At 47.2% G+C, this 22,886-nt stretch overlaps 1 protein-coding gene across 1 annotated transcript in view; it reads left to right on the top strand.

Moving 5' to 3' along the window:
• The first annotated feature begins 946 nt into the window (after nt 1–946).
• Nucleotides 947–22,886, top strand: part of PDZRN3 (PDZ domain containing ring finger 3) — a 251,783-nt gene continuing 229,843 nt past the window's right edge. The window contains exons 1-2 of the mRNA XM_061128061.1: nt 947–1,707; nt 16,852–16,938. Of these exons, the coding sequence (XP_060984044.1) occupies nt 985–1,707; nt 16,852–16,938 (810 nt within the window). The 5' untranslated portion in view covers nt 947–984. The remainder of the gene's footprint in view (nt 1,708–16,851; nt 16,939–22,886) is intronic.

Below are 22,886 nucleotides of genomic sequence, written 5' to 3' on the forward strand. Positions count from 1 at the left end.
GAACTTTGGGGGAACTTCTCCAAGTTCTACACTGTGCAGTTTTTAACAGTGTAAGATCAGGGTTACTTCTTTTGTAGTGGGGGAAAAATTTTTAAATACAGCTGACGCTCTCTCAAAGTATTGTACTGATTTTTAAAGGGACCAATGTAGCAGGGCCCAGCACCATACTGCAGTGCAGATTAAGTCGAAGGTGTTAAGTGAACTGGATGGAGCCAGCCTGCACCCGTGCACCCGGTGAGCAGCTCTCGTCTCCGAAAATTGGCCCTCATACATTCGCTCTCAGCACCTGGAAACCTTGGCCTGGCAAACTTCGGGATCCGCTGAACCTCGGATCTGACCTGCAGTTGCTGGAGCGTCCCGCCGACTCTGTAACTTTCCCTGGAATGAAATAAATAAATAAAGACCGTAAGTGCTGAAATAGCGGACCCCACACTAATCTCTCTACAGGAAAGAGGAGGCCGGGGAGTGGAGTCAAAAGTCGCAGTCTGGCCCGGACAGGGCTCCAGGGAAACTAGTTTGAGCGGCTGCAGCATCCTCAGCGGCTAACTCAGTGAGCTTTCTAGGCTGTCATTTTGTCTCCTGTAGCGAAAACTGCAAGAGAGAGAGGAGTGGAGTTTCCGAGAGAAGGGCTCAGGCTGGCGTCCTGGGCGGGCCAGTCCCCTTGGCGAGCTTCTGGGTCTTCCCTCTTTCCTCCGCCTCCCTCCCTCCCTCTCTCTCTCTCCTCCCTTCCTCCCTTTCTCCTCCCTTTTGCGTCGGGCGGGCGGGAGGCCGCCGAGGCAGAATGGTCTTGCGCACGCGCTCGCGCAATTACGGCCGAGGAGTTCTGTTCCTCGGGCATTTTCCGAGGAAGTCTGGAGCAATTAGGCTCAGTCCGGGGAGAGCCAGCGAGCGAGCGGGCGGCGCTGCCGGCGCGTCTGGGCTGCCTCGCAGGGAGGGAGGGGGCGGCCGGCCGCCCGGCGGCGACCCCGGGCCCCGGCCGCCACCATGGGCTTCGAGCTGGACCGCTTCGACGGCGACGTGGACCCGGACCTGAAGTGCGCTCTGTGCCACAAGGTCCTGGAGGACCCGCTGACCACGCCGTGCGGCCACGTCTTCTGCGCCGGCTGCGTGCTGCCCTGGGTGGTGCAGGAGGGCAGCTGCCCGGCGCGCTGCCGCGGTCGCCTCTCGGCCAAGGAGCTCAACCACGTCCTGCCGCTCAAGCGCCTCATCCTCAAGCTGGACATCAAGTGCGCGCACGCGGCGCGCGGCTGCGGCCGGGTGGTCAAGCTGCAACAGCTGCCCGAGCACCTCGAGCGCTGCGACTTCGCGCCCGCGCGCTGCCGCCACGCGGGCTGCGGCCAGGTGCTGCTGCGGCGGGACGTGGAGGCGCACATGCGCGACGCGTGCGACGCGCGGCCGGTGGGCCGCTGCCAGGAGGGCTGCGGGCTGCCCCTGACGCACGGCGAGCAGCGCGCCGGCGGCCACTGCTGCGCGCGGGCCCTGCGGGCGCACAACGCCGCACTGCAGGCCCGCCTGGGCGCGCTGCACAAGGCGCTCAAGAAGGAGGCGCTGCGGGCCGGCAAGCGCGAGAAGTCCCTGGTGGCGCAGCTGGCCGCCGCGCAGCTGGAGCTGCAGATGACCGCTCTGCGCTATCAGAAGAAGTTCACCGAGTACAGCGCGCGCCTTGACTCGCTGAGCCGCTGCGTGGCCGCGCCGCCCGGCGGCAAGGTAGGGCCCCGCCGCCCGCCCCGACCCCCTACTGGCCCCGGGGCGCCTCCCAGCCTCTGTGGTCTTGGGGTTACCGGGAGCATCTCTGCCTCCCACTTCTAACACTCCTTGCTAGATAGATCGCTTTGAGCCGGTCGGGGAGTCAGTCTCACCTTGGGAACTGTTGTCCTTAAAGATTAAACTGAGGCTGAAGTCGGTTCTGGAAAAACTAAAAGGAATTCGAGAGCAGCGCAGAGTTAAGAGTGAGTGTGGCTCTTGAGTCAGAACCCCGTAGGGGCTTTGGTGCAGACCAGATGGATGATCATGGGCAAGTCGTTTAACCTCTTTGAAGGTTGGGAAACAGGGTTCCTCTACACGTGACGGAGGAGATAAGATACTGACACAGGAGATGTTAACTATATCCATGCACCCTCAGGCGGCCCGGAAAGAATCAAAGGAACCCACAGCCCAGCCTTGGAGACTAGGTTAGCAAGGTTGCCAGAGGAGAGGCCGCTGGAGTAAAAGCTGGATTCCAGTGTGAGCTTTGCTGCCAGCTAGCTGGCTGACCTTGAGCAAGCTGCTTAAGCTCTCTCAAGTTGGAAAGTAGGGCCCTAGAGATGTGACACAGGGGGTGAAACACTGCCAGGCCCCTCCTGTGGTATTCCTCTAGGGATTGAAAGAATTCCAGGAAGAATTAAAGGAACCGCCACCAAATATAAAGTAATAATTGGCAGTGAGGCCTCTGGAGTTAGAACTGTTTTTCTAGTTGGGCTCTTGGCTAATGTTGTGGCTTGATCTCCAGGTGCTTCAGTCTCTCTAAATGTAAAATAGATTCTTTGCCTGCTTCAGGGAGAGAACATATGAGAAGGATCTAGCAAGTTGTCCTGTAGAGAGCAAATGCTCAACAAGTGTTGCCTGTAATTATCTTTACCCTCCTCCCCTCGTAAGCCATCCCCCTGTCCTGGGAGTTGGTGTAATTACAACAGCCACTACTGCTGGAGGCTTGCCTTGCTCCAGGCCCTATGCTAAGCTCTCATGCTTCTCAGCTGTTTCCTTTTTAATCAAGGGAGGCAGGTTGCTTCTCGTTTTGCAGATTAAGAGAACTCAGGACCAGTGAGGGGCAGCCCTGGCCCTGAGTCATGGCTTCGAGGTGGCAGAACTGGGTTCTGAACCCATGGATGCATGCCCAAGCTCTTAACCCCCATCGTGTCACTTCTCAGTGTAACCACAAGTACCATTTACTGAGGGTTTATTATGTACCAGCCACAGTAACAAGCACTCTGCGTGTGTTCTGTATGTAGTCCTCTGAGATGAGGAAGCAGGCGCAAGTCCCAGAACTTGTCCAGAGTCAAATGGTGACTCAGGAGACAGAGCTAGGATTCAGGTTCCACCTCAGTCGTCAACCTTGGGCATTTTGACATTTTGGACCCCCAACTTCTTTGTTATAGGAGGCCGTCCTGTGCGCTGAGAGGCATCCTTAGCCTCTACCCACTGGATTCCAGTAGCACCCCACCCCCCAGGTGTGACCACCAGAAACATCTGTGTGTGTTGTCACGTATTCCCTGAGGGGACACAGTCCCCTAAGAGAACCAGGGTTTGCCGTGATTGCAGAGGCCACCTTTTCACCAGCTGGTGAGGCACCTGGGCCATGCCGCTGCCTCTCTGGTCGCCTGTTGCAGGGGAGGAGAATGTGTGTGCCTGAGGGTCCCCAGGGGCCTGCGTCTGCTTTGCCTCTCTGGCCCTCTCCCCAGCCCCCTTTCCCATAGCGCACACCGACTCCCCCCCTCCCCTCCACCCTGTCTTGGCCCCCCCGGCTTGTCTGTCAGCTGCAGCCCAGGCAGCTGGCCGGCTCTGGGCGAAGGGCAAATATTTACAGCTCTGAGGCTCACCCAGGACCGCACAGGCGTACAAAAGACTGGTGTGAGCTTGCAAGTCCCCAAAGCAGGGGGCCAAGCTCTGTCTACAAGCAGGCGCCGCGCTTGGGGTGAAGGAGTTCCCGGAGTTTCTCCTGTTTATGCTGTCATCTGGACTTCCTGCAGAGTTTTAAGTGATGCTTATTTATAAACAAGCCCTTCACTTCCCCGGAGTTTATACATCATTCATTGTTAAGCTGGTTTATTATTTCTTCTTGCCTTTCTGTTTTCTTTCTGGAGTGTTTGGGTAAACTCTCTCTCTCGGAATCAAAAATATGATACTTGAATCAAAATTGTGGATGTTTTTGAAGTTCTGTTGGGTGAGTCAGGAGGATAATCAGGGGCATTAAGCTTGGGGACAAGATGTTGCTTTCTGAGCTTACAGACAAAAGTTTCCTTCTGGAGTTGGAGCGCTGCTCAGGACTTTCATGGACCTTAGTGCTGGCTTGAGAACAGCCAAGAAAGGCCTGGCCTGAAAGCTGAACTCATTTTTCAGGCCTCAGACCCTGGCTGTCTCAGCCCAGGCCTTAGGGGAAAGCGTGCTGCTTTTGCCTTAAAGTTAACCCCTAGTCGCCCTTGGGGAGAGCTTTTGCTGTTCCTGCATCTGCCAGACAGACCCCCCTCCCACTGCAAGCTGTTTAAGAACTTGTTTATTTCATTGGCGGGACTCTCTGCTCCCACCGGGTACTGTTTATTCTCTTCTATAAGGCAGAAGGATTTATATTCCTTGCAAACGGGCATGCACAACACTTCTTTTATTTTTTTTTAAAGTCCTATCGCTTACCTCTCTGTTAAGAGCTAAAGTAGATAAGAAACACTCAGAAGATTTTCCATACCCCTCTTCAGGGTTTTAGAACTTGTACCATAAAATGATCTGGCATTATTTAAATAATCTTAGATTGCAATTTTTGATATCCGTTGAACAGAGGAGTCTGGCAGGCTATAGTCCATGGGGTCACAAAGAGTGGGATACCACTGAGCAACAAACACTTAACCATTCAGGGTTTGGAGCTAGGGTTTCTTCTGCTCTGAAAGGTGAGTTGGAACAGGTCTTCTCAAACCTTCATATGATTGGAATCACCTGGAGATGAAATAAGAGATTCCTGAATCTCACCCTTGGAGATTCTGCTCCATCAGGGGCTGGTATGGGGTGTGAGGTTCTGGTAAGTTCCCAGCTGATGCTGGACCACCTAGCACATTTTGGGTAACTGCTCAGCTAGAAAGAGAGTTTAGGCTCAAGTAGAGATGTAGACCAACATGTGTTCTTTTTCTTCACACAGTTATGATTTTACTGATCATTGTCTAAATATCTCTTCCTGAGTATTTTATGAAGGACCAGTGCATGGGTCTCAAACCCAGAGCGCCTAGCAGTTGTATGATAGGTAACATGGTCCAGAAAGGCATCTTGAACCAATCTGCAGTCCTATCTGGGCTACAGCAGACTTGGTGAAACTATACTTGAAGATGTTAAAGAGTTTGGCTCCCAGCCTCAGTTTCCCACCCTGACTTACCACCTGATTCTAAGAACAAAGGCATTCCACAGCAAAAAAAAAAAAAAAAAAACAGCTTTTACTTTCTGGGAAAGGGAAGGTTCTGGGCATAACTTTCCTTGGAATTTTTGAGAACCTTGAGACTGAGCCTCAGTAGCATCTGCTCTTTTACCCCCACATCCAGTCTTTCATTAAACCTGGTTGATTTTACTTCCTGAACACTTCCTGAATCTCTTCACCGCTCTCTAGTCCCATCAGATCATCACTTTGGTCCAAACTAGGATTTCCTGACCTCAGCCCTGTTAGCATCTTGAGCTGAATAATTCTTGGTAGTGCGTGTGTGTGTGTGTTGTGTGCATTATAGGATGTGGAGCAGCATCCCTGGCCTCTGCCTACTAGATGCCAGGAACAATTCCCACATCGTGACAATCACAGATATCTCCAGGCACTGTCATTGTCCCCTGTGGAACATAAATCAACCCTGGTCTCAACCCCCATCACCTCTTACCTAGACCACAGCTGTTCCCTCTCTGTATCTTCTTGCTTCCTCCCAGTGACCTCGAGCTGGGAATCATCTCTTAGAAATGTAAATCTGATACCCCGCCCAGTCACGAAGTCATGTTTGACTCTGCAACGCCATGAACTATGTAGCCCGCCAGGTTCCTCTTCCCTGGGATTCTCCAGGCAAGAATACTGGAAGGGGTTGCCATTTCCTCTTCTACGAGATCTTCCCAACCCAGGGATCAAACCCACATCTCCTGCATCGGCCGGTGGATTCTTTACCACTGCGCCACCTGGGAACTTAAACCCTGCTGGGCCTTGAGTTTCTTTCGGATGGATGTAAGGTGAAGCACACTCTGGGTCCTGCCTGCCTGTACTCTTCTTCGCTTTCGTCTCTCTTCCCAGGTTCTGTGGTCTCTGGGAAAGATCCATGCGCTCCTTCCTGCCCCTGGGCCTTTGCACTTGCTCTTTTTTCCCCTAGGAATAGTCTTTCCACGTGCTCATCACTAGGTAACCTAGGTAACCAGCAGGTTTTCCAACTCTTCACCTTCTACCCCTTGCCTTTCTGATGGCAGTTGGGGTTTGCGCATGACTAGATAACCTTTCTATCCTCCCGCCATCATTACCTGCGGAAAGCCCTTGCTGTCTGGCCTGACAGACTAGAGCTGGTACCCTGAGACCCTCACTTTGGTGCTCCGCCTGCATGGCCTTCTTCACTGCTGTAACTGAATAACGGGAAGAGCTGTTCATTGTCTGTGAGGGACGATAAAGGAAGGACCACGTGTGCATTCTTCAGGGCTGTGTCCCAGCACCAGTTCGGTTACCAGGTGCCCTGTGAGCTCGCGATATGTTTTCAGTGAATAAACTCAAGATCGAAAGGGCTGTCTTGTCAGCCGTCAAAACTCTTCAGATTGCTGACCAAGAGTGAGCTTGTTAGCTCACTCTTAAAAAAGAATGAGTTTTTCCGTGACCTGCAAGTGAGCAAAATTGTTTCCAGGTTTGTGGGAGGCATGCTTTTTGTTTCTCTGAGATCTACCCAGATCAAATTGTATAAAGCCCCAAATCCCAGAAACGATTTTGTCTGTTTCAGAACTCCTGGAGATAAGTGAATCTATAATAGACAGTTGTATGGAAAGGTGTTCCAGATGTCCAAACACTTTGAAATGTATCTATCAGAGTGTCCACAGTTCAGTGTCTTTTCTGTTTCTGAAAAGCATCAGGAGAATGACTGTTCCGCAGTGTCCCAGTTCAGCTAAAACGAGTTGTGGGCTGTTGGATCCATTTCATTTCAGTGATAAATAAAGAAAACTAGGATTCAGCTTAAGATGTGTTTCCCAGCTACATTGGCTCAAATGATCATAACTGAACAATAGAAACTGGGAATTCTGTTCCCGTCTATCTGTAAGTGGTTCTTTCTGAGTTCAGAAATGGTGTTTGCTTCTTTGTAAAAATATTTGATGAGAGAGAATCTATTAATAAGCTAGTTTGTGTTGGCTGTAGACACAGAGCTTAAAAGGAAGAGGAATAACATTCATTGAGTTTTACTGGGTGCCATACACTTAGGGTGCATTGTGTATGTACACACATTAACTTCCCCATCTTATTCATTTGGTAGATTTTTTTTTTTTTTTTTTGGGTAAGAGAGGCAGGTTGTAAAACACTATAAAACAGCTGGGTTCAGGCTAGAAGTTATATGGATTTGGATTCTAATTGTGTAGAGATGGTATTTTTACCCAGAGCCTGATTCCAAGCTGTTACCAAAATAAGACCGTATTTTCTCCTGAGGCAGTGTCCCCTCCAAAGGCTCATACAAGTTTCCAAAGGGTTGCTCCTCTATGCGCCAGTACTGTGTAGGTTAGAGATGTAGGTGCAACTTCAGAAAGACTCTGCAAACTTAGTACCCACAACCCATTACAGATGGAAAAAGAAAGATTCTGGAGGTAAAATAACTTCCCCAGCGTCATCTTCTGGCTCCAGTTGGTCCAGTGGCTTGTGGTTCATGGTGATGAAGTGGGTTCACCCCAGGCTGTGATTCCCATCTTCAGAGTTCTGGTGTGGAGCATGTGGAGTATAAAACAAAACAGGTCCTCACTATGAAAGAGAGGCAGAAGGAAAAGAAAAAGATGGTGTCTTGGATGGAATCATGCCTCATTCCCTAATTTTTAATCCTTCCCTAATTTTGAACCTAGTAAGTTAAAGAGTGGCTGGTGGTAGGAAGCAAATGAAATTCTTCCAAATGTGGTCTTTCAGGTTAGCTTCTCACATGCTTGTACACCGTGTACCAGGCACTGGGATGGTCATCGCTGGGTACAAAGGGGAATGGGCACAGCTTTCACCCCTGGATTCGTTAGACACCACCCACTTGTGTCTTTGAAAACATCACGTCGTTCTGTTCTTTGCTCACCCGAGTTGTGGGTCACCTCTGTCCCCCCTGACTAATGGTGTTCTAATAAGCCTGTTCCAATAAGAAAGGGAAGTGGTGTAACATAATGATTACTCTTGTAAAGAAAATAACTAACAGATGGACCCGGGCGTCCATCTTTCTCCCCCATCCCGTGAGTCTGATCGTGGGGAGCCTGCGGGGCGGAGCCTCAGTGCAGCCCGTGTGTACGTGGGCCCCGCAGTGGCCCCCCCTCCAGGAAGGGGAGTCTGATGAACTTTTCCCCGGGCAGAGGACCACAAGGGTGTGCAGAAATGAGTCCTGGGCAGAGGGGTCACCCCTCAAATTTTGAGAGAAGCTGTTTTCAGGCGCCCGGTGTCTTTGCTGCGCGTGGATAGGGAAGAGGGTGAAGTCCCATTCAGGCTGCCCGTCAGGGTTGAATGCAGGCCTTGTGTCACTGGCAGCTCCGGGGTACCCTGAACTGAGCTGGTGTGTGATGAGTATCACACCTTGGAGTCAGTGATGTGCAGGCGTCTGGGCTCCTCCTGCCTCGTTGTTGAGGGTCTCTGGGAGGATCCTCTAACCTCCTGTAAGCCTTAACTGCCTCATCTCTAAAATGCGCTAATGGTGTGCCCATATGGGACAGGCTTTAGGATAAAATGAAAGTGTTTGAAAGTGTTAGTTGCTCAGTTGTGTCCAACTCTTTGCGACCCCATGGACTGGAGCCCACCAGACTCCTCTGTCCATGGAATTCTCCAGGCAAGAATGCTGGAGTGGGTGCCGTTCCCTTCTCCAGGGGATCTTCCTGACCTAGGGATCAAACCTGGCTCTCTTGCAGGCAGGGTTCTAATCAGGCTTACCGAGCATTTGTTGAACATTTATTAAGTACCTGTGGGTTTGGGGTTTTTCTCCAAGTAAATCACTGAAGAAACTTTAGAAATTGGAGATGGTTTAATGGAGAAGGAGGAAAGGGATTTTTTACTCAAAGGATCACAGGCTCATTGCAAGCCTCAGGCTGCTCCTGGGTAACCCGTTCCCTGGGTGTCTCTTCTCTAACTGCTTGTCAGTGCTGCAGATTCTGAGAAAGAGGGGTGTTCCTGTCAGTTGCACTGCATCTGGGTAGCAGCTCTGGGCTGTACCTAAAGCCGCAAACAAAATGTGCTTTCTGCATGTTTATGTGTATTCATTTGTCCTTCTGCAGTTACCAAACTAACGAGAGGTCAGTTCAGTTCATTTGCTCAGTCATGTCCAACTCTTTGCGACCCCATGAATCACAGCACGCAAGGCCTCCCTGTCCATCACCAACTCCCGGAGTTTACTCAGACTCATGTCCATTGATTTATTTGGTGATGGGAACCAGCCATCTCATCCTCTGTCACCCCCTTCTCCTCCTGCCCTGTTTTTCCCAGCATCAGGGTCTTTTCCACTGAGTTGACTCTTCTCATCAGGTGTACAAAGTATTGGAGCTTCAGCATAAGTCCTTCCAATGAATATTCAAGACTGATTTCCTTCAGGATTGACTGGTTTGATCTCCTTGCAGTCCAAGGGACTCTCGAACACCACAGTTCAGAAGCATCAATTCTTCGGCACTCGGCTTTCTTTTTGGTCCAATTCTCACATCCATGCATGACTACTGGAAAAACAAGAGGAGGGGAGGCAGGCCAAACTCCCACCATCCTGTAAGCGGGAACATAGGACATTACAGCTGGGTAGCCTTTGCTTTATTTCTGATTCGGAGGAGAAAATGCCCTGGGTTGGGTGACTGGATAGTCACATCTCAAAAACTGAAACCCCCTTGCAGTCCATCAGGTGGAAATGTGAAAATGCCGTAGTACCTTAAGTCAGTTTGTTGTGTTGGTGAAAGTGTCGCCTGGAGGTGTTCACCAGAAAAGCAGATGAACGAATGATAAAAACGAGAGACACAGTCTTGAACTCCAACTCTTGCAAATAGAGAAGTAGACTTGGGGGTTTCTCAGGTTATTTAAATATAACAAGAGGCTAAAAATGTGTGTACATTTTTGGCCTAGGGCAACACTGACAATCTGTACTTAATTTCTTAGGGTATTTTTCAAAACCATCTTGTTTGGCTCATGGATGAATGTTTCCTAGTCTATGGCTCCAGGAAATCTTTGTTCCTTTCTGCCTGTCCCCCCACACCCTTTATCTCTTTTCCTCCTGTCTCTTTTCCTCCTCCCTATTCTCTTGGCAGGTACATGCTGCTAATACTTCTGTTAATCTCATCCATTTCCAATTTGTTTTCAGGTATCATTCCCACTACTCCCTTTGGTCTTGGGCGTGAGCAGTTTCCCCTTCTGTTCTTCCTCCAAGAATGCCTTCTTTAGAACTGAGGTTGCAATTACAGGGAGGGCTTAGTCCAGGCTGCTTCCCCATTAAAAACATATTTTGACCGACGAAGAGGACAGAAGCATCTCAGTTCGGAGAAAGAGAGGGCATCCCGTCTCTTTAGGAGAGAATGCCTGGTGGCCAGCTCTGTCTCCTGGCCCCCCAGCCCCGCCCTCCACATTTTTGCCCTCTCTTGTCACTACTCAGCAGGCAGAGCTGTTTCCCAGCTGTGTGAGTCTTTGAGAGCTTTGCATGATCTGAGGCCGAGAGGTGTTGTGTCATCCCAGATATGCAGACGAGTGGTCAGTCAATTACAGTGCTCACAACCCGCCGGGCGGCTTTCCAGTCGAGCCAGTTCTCAGCTGCGAGTCCCACGGCGGCAATAATCAAGGAACACCCGTCACTGGGAGGAAAGGAGTTTGTAGAAAGGATCCACATTGATGGTGGCATGGATGGACTTTGGGGGCCGCCACATAGATTAGAAGATGGCTGGCGTCCAAGTTTCTGAGGCCGGGTTGTTTGGAGGAGAGTGGTGAGGTGACTTTAGAGTGATGCTGAGAGGAAGAGGGACTGTGCCATAGAAAGACAGTTCACATTCTTGGGCTTAAAACAAGAACAGTCACCATATGGTGTCTTTCTGACAAAGGACTTGTGACTTCTGCTTTTTCACTGTGACTTTTATTTCCCTTCTCTTAATCTTGTCCAGTGAGACCTTAAATTGAGCAGATTATAAATCGAGTGCTTTTTTTTTAAACACTGATCTGGTAGTTACATGTTAGAGTATAATAGCCAAGCTTATTTTCAGCAGAACCGATTGTATGTTCCTGAACTTGGAGCTGCTGTTTCTGCTTGTAACTTACCTGCTGTAGATGGCTCATGCCATGCCCCCTTCTCCCAGGTTACTGAGTCTCTGCCCTGTCACCATCGGAAAGACCTAAGCACCTCCCGAGGAGACCCGGCCGTGTGCTGGGGGCCTGACTCTCTGCTTGAGTTGGATTCTGGGGTGGAGATGGGGGGCTGAGCATGTTAGAGCTTCGTGCCCGCTCCCCACGGAGGCAGTGCTGGCTGGACTCCAGAATATGAAGGCATCTTTGTTTCCCAACGCCAAGTGAGGGCTCTCAGTGAGAGCTCCTCGCCCTCCCAAGTCCTGGCTGTGGAGGGAAGAGACCCTGCCATTTCGAAAGGTCACCACAGAGCATTGAGTACAGTTCCTACGCCAGCAGTCCCCGACCTCTTTGGCACCAGGGACCAGTTTCGTGGAAGACAGTCTTTTCCAGGGACTGGGGGCTGGGGATGGTTTCGGGATGACTCAGTATGATTTATTGTGCTCTTCATGTCTAGTAGTATTACATCACCTCCACCTGAGGTCATCAGTCGTTAGATCCCAGAGGTTGGGCATCCCTGCCCAGTGCTGTAGAGTAGGTTCTCATTGGTTACCTGCTTTATACACAGTGTCAATAGTGTATATACGTCACTCCCAATCTGTCCGTTTCGCTTTCTTCTCAGACCATCAAGACTCAGCCCTCTGGTAGAATCGGAAGCTGTCCCAGTGTCTCAGCAGCCTTCCAGTGTCCTCTCTTCCCAGCTCCTCCCTCCCCTGTCCGTATCCAAGCCCGCAGTTTCTTTGACTTGATGTCTCTTCTGTCCTGTCATGAGGACATCTCCCTCCATGCCTGGGGACGTCCTTTGTCTGATTTCCCTCCTCATGCCCCAGCCGTGGTCAGTACCCTCTGCCTATCCTATCTCCACGGCCCTGAAGCTCCAGGTTCAGGCCGAGCTGCTCCCCTTGTCTGCATCATGCCTCTCTCCCACCGTCTCCAGGGTAAAATCTGCCTCCTGGCCCTTTATCAGCCCCCCAAGACTGTGCCACTCTCTCTCCAGACTTGGGAAGAGGAGAAATGTATATGTGGATCTAGTTCCCATTTGATGGCCAGATGTTGTGAACATGTAACTGTCTTTATTTGCTTAACTGCAGGCCTCAGTTCTTCCAGACTTGCTGTAGACTAAGTTAATTTAGAATTAGACATTCTCCACTTCCGGGGTTTTGTAGCAGAGTCATTTATGTGGTCAGAGAGTATCATGACCTCGATGTTGTGCTCGGCTCGTGTCTGGAGCCCTTGCTATTGGCCAAGCCCTGTACAGAGGCACTGGGCAGGGATAGCCCCAGCTCATTCATATTTCAGAAGAAGCCATTACTATCCTCCTCCTAAGAAGGAGAAAACTAAAATCACGTTCTGACTCTGAAGTCCAGGATCTTAACCATCACCCTGTTCCTGTGAAGGGCACAGTATTCTTATGACACCGTTTGGGGTATAATAGATACTCTAATCTTTGCCACTGTTGGTGCATGGTCCAAAGAAGCCTTGCTTAAAACTCTAATTAGAAAACAAATTAGATGTCTAATCCTTCCTGACATTTTAACGTGAAGGCTGAGTATTTTGAGGCAAAGGGGTTTAGGGTAGGGTGCACACGTTTCCCAGCACAGTAGCAAGAACTTGCCTGTTGGACTCCGTGGATTGGGTTCCAACCCTGCCCCCGCCTCTTGGCAGCCACGTGATCTTCAGCAAATGTATGCATTTCTCAGAGCCTCAGTTTCTCGGGTACAGAGCTTGATATAATACCTGCCTCAAAAGCCTGATGTTTTGGTTACTCAGTTGTTTATGTGAAAGAGAGCTCTTTCCTGTATTTTATTTTGTTATACCAAGACATTGAGAAAGGTTCTTGATAAACTTGATAAACTACCAAGACAGAGCAATATTGATTAAAGTTTCCTTTAGATGAATGATATTACTTAGAAATGTAACATCTGTGAACAGCCGGGAAAGCAGCATTGATGAGAGCCTTTGTTCTTATTCCATTTGTCCATCTCTTGAGATCTCTGTGGCTCAGACGGTAAAGAATCTGCCTGCAATGCAGGAGACCCAGATTCGATCCCTGGTTTGGGAAGATCCCCTGGAGAAGGGAATGGCAACCTGCTCCAGTATTCTTGCCTGAGGAATCCCATGGACCTGGAGAGCCTGGAGAGCTATAGTCCATGGGGTCACAAAGAGTTGGACACGACTGAATGACTGACACTTTCACTTACTTTGCTTTACTGAGTGGAGTATAACTGAATGAGAATCATTTAAATACCCTGTATCCTGATACATTTTGAACCCGGGAACAGATTAAATCATTAAGCAGAAATTTAAAGTTAATCTGCTAGCATGGTATTATGTGAAGCCCCCTGTTAAAACTCTCTATTAACATTTCTTCTGAAGATTCAGAAAGTAAACAAAAGTAGTTCAGGTTGCTTGGGGGAAAGAAGTGGAAAGGAAACATCAGAATGGAGCTCAGGGTGTCGGAGAAAAGGAACTGACCTTTGAGAGTTAGAGAAATGAAAGTAATTCAGTCTAGCCAGAGGGTTTCTCTTCTCTGTCATCATTCCCAACATCATGTGTTGAAACGTCCATGTGGTGGCTCAGTCCTGTAAATTAGTCCTAAAATAGGCAGTGTCATCTAAAGCCACTGTGTAAGCCTGCTGGACGACAGACTGGGTCAACACACTTCTAGAAAAAGAGAACATGCTCTCTTATCCCCTGCGGTTGATTGCATCTGGCAAGGAGGGTTGGAGGGCTAACTTGACTGTTAACTTGATCAGCCTTTGCAGATTGCTGTTTGGCTAAATGGTGTTGTTTCAGGCATTGTCTCAGTTGGTCTCCATTGTCCCTGGAAAGAGATCTCTGAGTTTGGGACAAGACCTAGGTGTCTCTGGGTATCTCAGGTTGGATCTTTTGGAGATTAATAGTTCAATAAAGAGTTTGGAGTTTTGTTTTGATACTGGTTTCCCGGCCAAGACCTCCTATGATGAGTTTCTTTGTGGAACTTTTTGGAATGCCATCAAGGGAATCAACTTGGGTGGGACCTAAGATGTTGCCAGCCTACATGGCACTCTTCTACATTCCACATTAGAAGGAAGTTAGTGTAGAGAGTTGAGGTCTAGAATCTGGGAGATCATGGGTTTAAATGCCAGTGACCTCTTACTAGCCCTTCGACAAGCTTTTTTTAATTCTCCCAATCTTCCCACCTATATCTTGAGGATGGTAATAGTACCAGTTGATAAGATTGGTTGGATTATTAAACAAAATAAAGCACTTAAGTGCTCAGTATAATTTCCAACACATGATAAAGAGCCAGTAAAAGTTAGCTGTTATCGTTGTTAATGTAATATGATTTCTTTACTTTTCATTTTTTAAAAGAATAGTTATCACACAGTGGATTTAAAACTAGTCTGTTTTAATCATTTAGCTATGCATTCTCCTTCTTGCATCATTTGAGGTTGTCCAACCAGAGCTATCTGCCTGAGATTACTATGACCTGGCAGTTTCTATCATTGATTAGTTATGAAAGCCAGAAATGTAAGCTATGTATGATAACTCACTCAAATTTCCATGTATTTTTTTTTCAGCTCTCTAAGATAACAAAGCAGGATGTGAACTTAGCAACCTTTTCCATTTCCAAGACAGAAAGATATAAACTGTTTTGGTTTGCAAAACATTACACCTCCAAACTATTAGGGTGATTCTGCAAGTTTTAGTCTCTTTAATTTGAAAGTTGCTGTTGGTTCAAATGAATGATAAAGATTGATAGCATTGATGAAAGTGAAAGTTGCTCAGTCATGTCCGACTCTTTGCGACCCCACCCATGGAATTCTGTAGGCCAGAATACTGGGGTGGGTAGCCGTTCCCTTCTCCAGTGGATCTTCCCGACCCAGGAATCGAACCCTGGTCTCCTGCATTGCAGGCACATTCTTTACCAACTGAGCTACCAGGGAAGCTAGATGCTCTGAATGGTGGTACTGTGGATTGGAATTTTTTTTTTTTTAAGTAAGTAAATGGTTGTCATTAATGAGGCTCTGCTGTTGTTTTGTTAAGTACCGTAGCTTGATAGAGACTGGCTTCTCTTATATTTATATACTCTATTTTCTGTATCGACTAAGTGACCCTGCAGAAATGAAGATTCTCTTATTTTGTTCTTATTGAATACCTAGTTATTCCATCAATTATCATTTTCATTTTTTTTTTTACAATGTTTTAGTAATTGATGCTAACTTCCATGACATTTTTGAAGATATTTTGAGTTCTGCTATATACTAACTAGGCATGAGAAACAGGCTTGTTTACTGAGGATTTTAAGCCCATGGAGATAATTTTACACATTGAGACCTCTTAGTCTTTAATATATGTGTGAATGTGCGTGTGGCTATGTTGTGCATTTTTCCTGGCCAAATATGGAACAGTGTTTTTACATTGACAGTGGTGGAACAGTATTTTACATTGAAAATGGTGGCAGAAAAAACCACTGGGCCGTGCAGGTCAGAAAGTGTGGTTTTCTTTGCCACCCTGGTGGTCAAGTCAGATAGCTGCATTCATGTCATTCAAATGTTGCCATTTATCCCCCCCACCCCCACCCCTGCCAAAGTATAAGGCACAAGTTGCATCAGGAAGCAGTAAATATCAGAATAAACCTCTTTTGTGATAAGCTGTTAGTGCTGTTTTTGAGAAAGCATATAATGAAATATTTCATACTTTTTGTTTTAAATGCCACATTTAAAAGATACCCTGTTTAAACAGAAAATGTGAGTGAAGCAATTGCAAATTTATAGCCAGTGCATGTGGACCTTTGCATACCATTCGAATAGTTGAAACCCTTTCAGTGGTATATCAGCGAGTTTAATATTTATGTCAAAGCCTATTAAGTGATAGTTTGCATAGAAGGTGAGATCTATTTTTATCCGTCTGTCTGTTACTGGAGAGTGTTGGTTGGGGTGCCCTGGCATCTCCATCTTCTTTGACTGTTGAACATTGCGCCTCTGAGACCTGCCGGGGCCACTTATTTGATTTAAAGTGGCTCACGTGGTCCCACCTGCCTTAAACAGAGTGTTTTCTGTTCAGCAGTCTGCGTCTCCTCAGGACTGGACAGTCATTACTTTGTGAAAATGCCCCCTCCTCCCTTTTTAGTAAGATTCGGGATTTTCCTTGTTCCCACCCATGTTTGAGTCCGACTTTTTAAGTGCTATTTCTCCCCTGAAATCTCCCAAACACAGATGACTATTGATGGGCTGTATATGTGCCTAAGCTTCCGAGGGGATTGCTACTGGAACCTTTCACGGCATATTAAGGTGAATGCTGCTGTTGAGAATGGCTGAGGGATAGAGGTAGCCGTCGAAGCAGCCAGCCTATGGTGGGCTGGTCAAAGCAAAGATGTGTGTGCAGAGCAAGGTGTCACCGAGAAAATGTTCATTACTTCTGTCTGGATGTCTTCAGATGTTCTTAAGTGCTCACCGCAGGGTCTGATGGTATCTAGAAATGTTTGTAACCTCCTCAACATAGACCAGAGTTTCAGCATGAGCCTCCGAAGTTTTCTGGGTTAAACTTCTCTAGAGACATAGGGTTTTTAATGATCAGGTTGGCAATCCATGAGTCCATTTAGATAGAAAATTCCTCCCATTGGTTTTCCTAAATGTTAATGAAATGTTGAACTCATTTATTCCCTGCAGGGTGAAGAAACAAAAAGCCTGACTCTTGTCCTTCATCGGGACTCCGGCTCCTTGGGATTCAACATCATCGGTGGCCGGCCGTGTGTGGTACGTTCGTTGTTGAGCTGGGTTTTACGGGTCCCTGATGGAGCTGGGAGAGGGGTCAAGGACTGGGGTGTGAAGGGTAGGAATCCTAGCTCACTTCATTCTGCTCTAGTTAGAGTTCATTGTGCATTTATCATCTTCGCACTCAGGGGTTTTTATCATCTTGTTTTTTTATTAAGGCATAGTTCATTTGCAATGTTGTGTTAATTGCAGGTGTATAGCAAAGTGATTTGGTTTGGGGGATTAGTTGTGGTTTCCTAATGTAGCATCGTCCTAGTCATACAATAGCTAATCCTAGCTGTTCAGCTTTGAAGAGTTCATGTCTAGTTTGATAGCGGTTGAACTGAGAAAAGTCATGTTAATATGTGTGGAATTCTGCTCAATTTTATGAGACAGCCCGGATAGGAGGGAGCTTAGGAGAGAAAGGATACATGTATATGTATGACTGAGTCCCTTCGCTGTTCATCTGAAATTGTCACAACATTGTTAATTGGCTATGTGCTATGCTTAGTCACTCAGTTGTGTCCGACTGTTTGCAACCCCATGGACTTTAGCCCGCCAGGCTCCTCTGTCCATGGGGATTCTCCAGGGAAGAATACTGGAGTGGGTTGCCATGCCCTCCATTCAGGGGATCTTCCCAACCCAGGGATCGAACCCAGGTCTCCCACATTGCAGGTAGATTCTTTACCATCTGAGCTACCAGGGAAGCCCATGAATACTGGAGTGGGTAGCCTATCCCTTCTCCAGGGGATCTTCCCGACCCAGGAATCAAATCAGGGTCTCCTTCATTGCAGATGCATTCTTTACCAGCTGAGCTACCCCCTCAATACAAAACAAGTTTAAAAGAAAAAGGATTGTGCAGTTACACTGAGGGGCTTTGCTGGGTTCAGGGCTCCAAGAGTGGCAGTCTTGTCAGGACTTCTACCTGCCTTTCATTAGTCAGGGACCATTCCCTCATTTGTGGGCTGGTGTAGCCTTTGCGCTTCTCTCTCACTGGAGCCGTTTGTTCACCCCATTCATCATGATCCCCTCCTCCAGAAAGGGGAGGCTGAATTCAGATCTGTTGATTTAACTGCCAGGAAAATGTCTGCTGAGAGGGCTCTGGGGAGGTGGCAGAGGATGTGTTCTGGAGTCTCACCTTTCACACGGGATTCCCAGAGTATGTATCATCTCTTGTTCTCTTCCTTTGCTCAGCCTTTCCTCATTTTTCTCAGATGGTAAAGAATCTGCCAGCAGTGCGGGAGACCCAAGTTCAGTCCCTTGGGTAGGGATGATCCCCTGGAGAAGGGACTAGCACCCCACTCCAGTATTCTTGCCTGGAGAACCCCATGGACAGAGGAGCCTGGCGGGCTACAGTCCATGGGGTCGCAAAGAGCTGGAAACAACTGATTGACTAAAATCAACATCTTCCTGGTTAGTCAGCTTAAGAGGAAAATAGTCAAGGAAAAGGGAAAGAAAATCAGATTCACTCATTCAACAATTAAGTATTATACATGGGCTATTTGCTATGGACTTAGAGATACTGGCCAGGGAGCCTGGATCCCTCTGGTCATTGAGTTTATGTCCTGGGTGATATAAGGCAAGAAACAAGTATAAAGAGTAATTACAGATTGGGAGAAGTATAATGAAGGGGGAAAAAATGGGAGGATGGCTATGCTGCATTCCAAGGAGCAAGGGGCATCATTGCCCAGAGTGATCAGGAAAGAGGGGAAGGGATATAAAGCCAAATCCTAAAGGATAAGAAGACGCCAGCCATCTGGATGTAACTGATGTTTGCCCCATCTTCATGGAGCTCATGTCCAGGTGGAGAAACTGATGAATTAGAGAGGAAAGTGCTGTTCTCACTGATAAAACTCTGTGCCTGAGTTCAGCTAAAGATGCTTTGGGAGGCAGTTAACCTTAGGGAAGAAGGCATCATGGGGCAGGACATTGAAGCTGGCTTCTGAAGGATGAGTAGGACTTTGCTAGATCAGAGGTTTGTATATAATATATTTAGTTGAACAGTCTTAACTGTAGGAAAAAAAATGGGACATGGTTGGTTATAAACTATACATATATTTACTACTGAACTAATATTACCTGTCTTATAAAAGTTAAATGCTAAACTAATATTACCTGTCTTATAAAAGTTAAATGCATCATTTTAAATGATGAAATTAAAATATGATTTTTAATATACTGTTTCATCATTCCACTGTGTTTCATTGCAAGTACCCATCTTTGAAGGCCACTGAGATAAAAGAAAGTGGACAGACCCAGGGGAACCTGGACAAGGACAAAGACAGAGTTGAGGAGTGGCAGGACGTGGTCAGAAAGAGGCCAGAGAAGAAGAGGCGGGTTGTGATTAAATTCCCTTTGCTTTTGGCCAAAGCCACAGTTTCAACAACAAACGAGCGTGGTTTATTGCAAGAAAATGACAGCTTAGTAGTAGGTGATACGTAGTCATTAAAATGATGAACCGATACATGATTTGCCTTGTAAAATATATTTTAAAAAGAACACTTCTAGATGATGAGGTTAAAATAGAATGAAGGTTGGTCAGGGCAGGCAGCAGTCCCCCTGGGCTGAGCCCCAGGGGTATGGGCATACCCTTGTTCTTCCCATCATCTTAGGGGAATTCTTAAACTAAAATTATCTCTGTGCTCAATCACTCAGACATTTCCTACTCTTCTCGACCCCATAGACGATAGCCTACCAGGCTCCTCTGTCCATGGAATTTCCCAGGCAAGAATACTGGAGTGGGTTGCCATTTCCTTCGCCAGGGGATCTTCCCAACCCAGGGATTGAAACCAGATCTCTTGTGTCTCCTGCATTGGCAGGCAGATCCTCCACCACTAGGACCATTTGAGACGCCCAAAATGATGTCAGATTGGGACTTTTTTGCTTTTCCCTTTTTCTGGTCGGCTGCCATCCCAGGCAGCATGTCATGGTGCTGCTCTGGTTCAGCACCATGCTGCCGAGGGTCAGGCTTTCCAGCTGTGAGACAGGCTGAGGGAGCCAAGTGGGGTTTGACTGGCTCAGTCATGGTCCCAGGACCACAGGAACTTAGTCCACCTTATCGGATGAACGTGTTCTGCCACTTGGCACATGTAACAAGACAGTTGGCTGCAGTTGGTTTTTATTCATAATTATTCATTCTCTCCCTATCCATCATTACCATTACCATTTTAAGAAACAAGTACAGTAAACAAAGATGCTTTTCATTTTTAGACATTTTGAAGGCTTCTGTAGCCCAAAGAGTCCGAACCAGGAAGCTCTCTTCTCTGCACACCAAAGCATATATATAGGAAAGGGGAGCCTAAATTTTGCAAAATGCCTGAAATGGAGAGGCAAACTCATGGCTTGACAATTGTTGTCAGCCAACAATGGGAAAGCCCACAAAGATGGTATTTCATTTCTGCATCTCCTCAGGGATGAAAGGATGCTTCCAAGCTCACTAGAATGCAGTTTTGTTTTGTTTTTCTCAGACTTACCAAAAAATATGTTTTAGGTCATTTTCTTTTTCCTTTAAAAAAGTGGTATAAGCACAAACTAGCCTGATTTTTGTAGCTTTTAAAGGGCTCTCAGTTTATGTGGTCTTTTTGCAAGAACTCCATGCATAGCCCTGGGGAGGGAAATTGAATTCCACATGCATGTGTTTGCCATCGTGTTTTTAAAAACGTGTCCTGATTAGCAGAAGCAGCATAATGAAACCTAAATGGATTCTGCCCTGTTGCCTGGAAATCTGGCAGGTCATTGAGAACATGCTAAAAAGCCAGGATGAGCAACAATGTGTACTCATTGTTAGTTACTGAAAGTAGAAGGCAGGGCGAATGACGTGTGTGTTTCCCAAGGAATTCCTGTGTTGGATGCTTGGTTGAGTTGTGACATAAGCCCAGCGGGGGGGCTCTGACATAAGGCTTTTCATTGCACCATGCAGTACGTAATGCTCTTAGCAGAATCACATCACCCATTCACCAGTGCTCGGGTCCCTAAAGAAACAGCAGCCAGTCTGGAGTATCAGACCTATTCCTTCAGCCTTTGGCAGGTTTACTTCACTGTCTGGCACCCCTGGGATGGAAACAAGCCCTTTCATTTTTTTGTTTCTCAGGCCAGTAAACCCAAACAAATCCTAAGTCATATTGGTTCACTTTGATGCACAGCTCTCCCTTAAAATGTGTTAGGAGAGGAGCTACCAAACAAAGAATAGAGAGATGTGTTCTGAGAGGATCAGAAATGTTCTGGATTTGGTTTTCTCTGCTTCTGTGGTATGTTTTTTACATTCTGTTCCCATCCCTTATCACAGTCTTCATATGACCTCAGTTTGGTGTTTGCTATTGCCCGTCCCTCTCTGATTTTTGCTGGGACTTTCTGATGCTCCTCAAGATAAATTACTTCTGCTCAAATGTATTATTCTGCAAAATGAGCCAAAACCAAACTCTCAGCCCCTATCTCCTCCTTTCTCCCCAGCCGAGAAACGCAAAGCAGTTCAATCAGAGTAAACACCGATCTCTTTTCATTTGATATATTGACGTCACCTCTTAAGGAACTTAAGCTTGTCCATAAATCCTTTGTGGTCCCTTGAGACTCTTCAGGGTCCTCTAGTGGAATATTCCATAGCCTGGAATGTTTTTTCTGAATTCACATGTATTTTTGAAATTTTTCTCAACGGGAGACACTGTTACACTTAGAGTTTGTGTAAGAGAATCAGCCTATCCTTAGTTGGAAACAGATCTTTGCCACCTTTTAGCTGTATGGCCTTGAGTAGGTTACTTAACCTCTCTGTCTCGGATTTCTTTCATCTATGAAATGGGTAATTATACTCCTTACCACTTGTGGCTCTTATGAGGATTAAATGATGGACAGAGAGCACTCAGTACGTACCTGTTGGTTGCTGTTTAGCCGACTTTTTGCAACCCCCTGGATTGTAGCCCACCAGGTTCCTCTGTCCATGGGATTTCCCAGGCAAGAATACTGGAGTGGGTTGCCATTTCGTTCTCCAGAGGATCTTCCCAACCCAGGGATCAAACCCATGTCTCCTGCTTTAGCAGACGGGTTCTTTGCCTCCCAGCCAGCAGGGAAGCCCCGTGTGCCTGGCACCTGCTGTGCACTCAGCAAATAGAAGCTGTCGCACTTCCGCGTGTTGTATCTGAGATGTGCTTGCGACTGCTGCATCATCAGTAGCGCATCAGTAGTAGTAGAGAGAGAGGTCTCCAAGACATTCAGACGGGAAGGGTTAGTGTGCAGTAGGCCTGAGGGGAGGTCTGCGATGCTGGGCAGTGGTGTCTTTGGGGGCTGGCTGATCCAGCTCAGTGCCCCTCAGTCTTATTGATCCTCCCCTCTGGAAGAGTGTTGGGGGAACCCAGATGGCAGTGGGAGACTTACCTTTGTCTTGTGGGGAGGGATGTTGGGAAAAACACTTACTGCTCATTTTACATTGTGATTGTAGTTTCTTTTGAATCCTGTTGTTACATTGTATAGTGTTGTGTGTGTGTCTTTGTGAGCAGCGGGGCAGGGAGGGGAGAGCAGAGTTGGGGAGTGTGTGTTTTCCCACCGTGGGTTCCTGCTGTCAGACTTCAGGGGGTAGAATGAACCTCTTCAAAGTCATCTCTCTCCGTCTGTAGAATATAGGGTTTGGGGTTTGTTTAATTTTTTAGCAAATGGAATTTTGATGTATTTGTATTTTATAAATTTGATGTATTTGTATAGAGAAATGATTACTGAAGTAGATGTTCTTACGGCGTTGTGGCAGGGAAATCACCAGGATGGTGGATTTGGGAGTTTTTTGTGGAACATCCTGAACTTAACTTCCCAAATCTTTTTGTTTGGAAACAACACGCACTTTTGCCGTTTCATTTCTAAATCCATCTGTTAATCATGAGAAATTTAATCCACGCTCTTGGAGAGTATTCATCCCAATGCTGTTTGGAAAGAAGTTCATGAACAAGCTGTGAGGGGTTTTTTTTATTTTG

Source organism: Dama dama, chromosome 24 (genome assembly GCF_033118175.1).
Source record: "Dama dama isolate Ldn47 chromosome 24, ASM3311817v1, whole genome shotgun sequence".
Classification (NCBI taxonomy): Eukaryota; Metazoa; Chordata; class Mammalia; order Artiodactyla; family Cervidae; genus Dama; species Dama dama.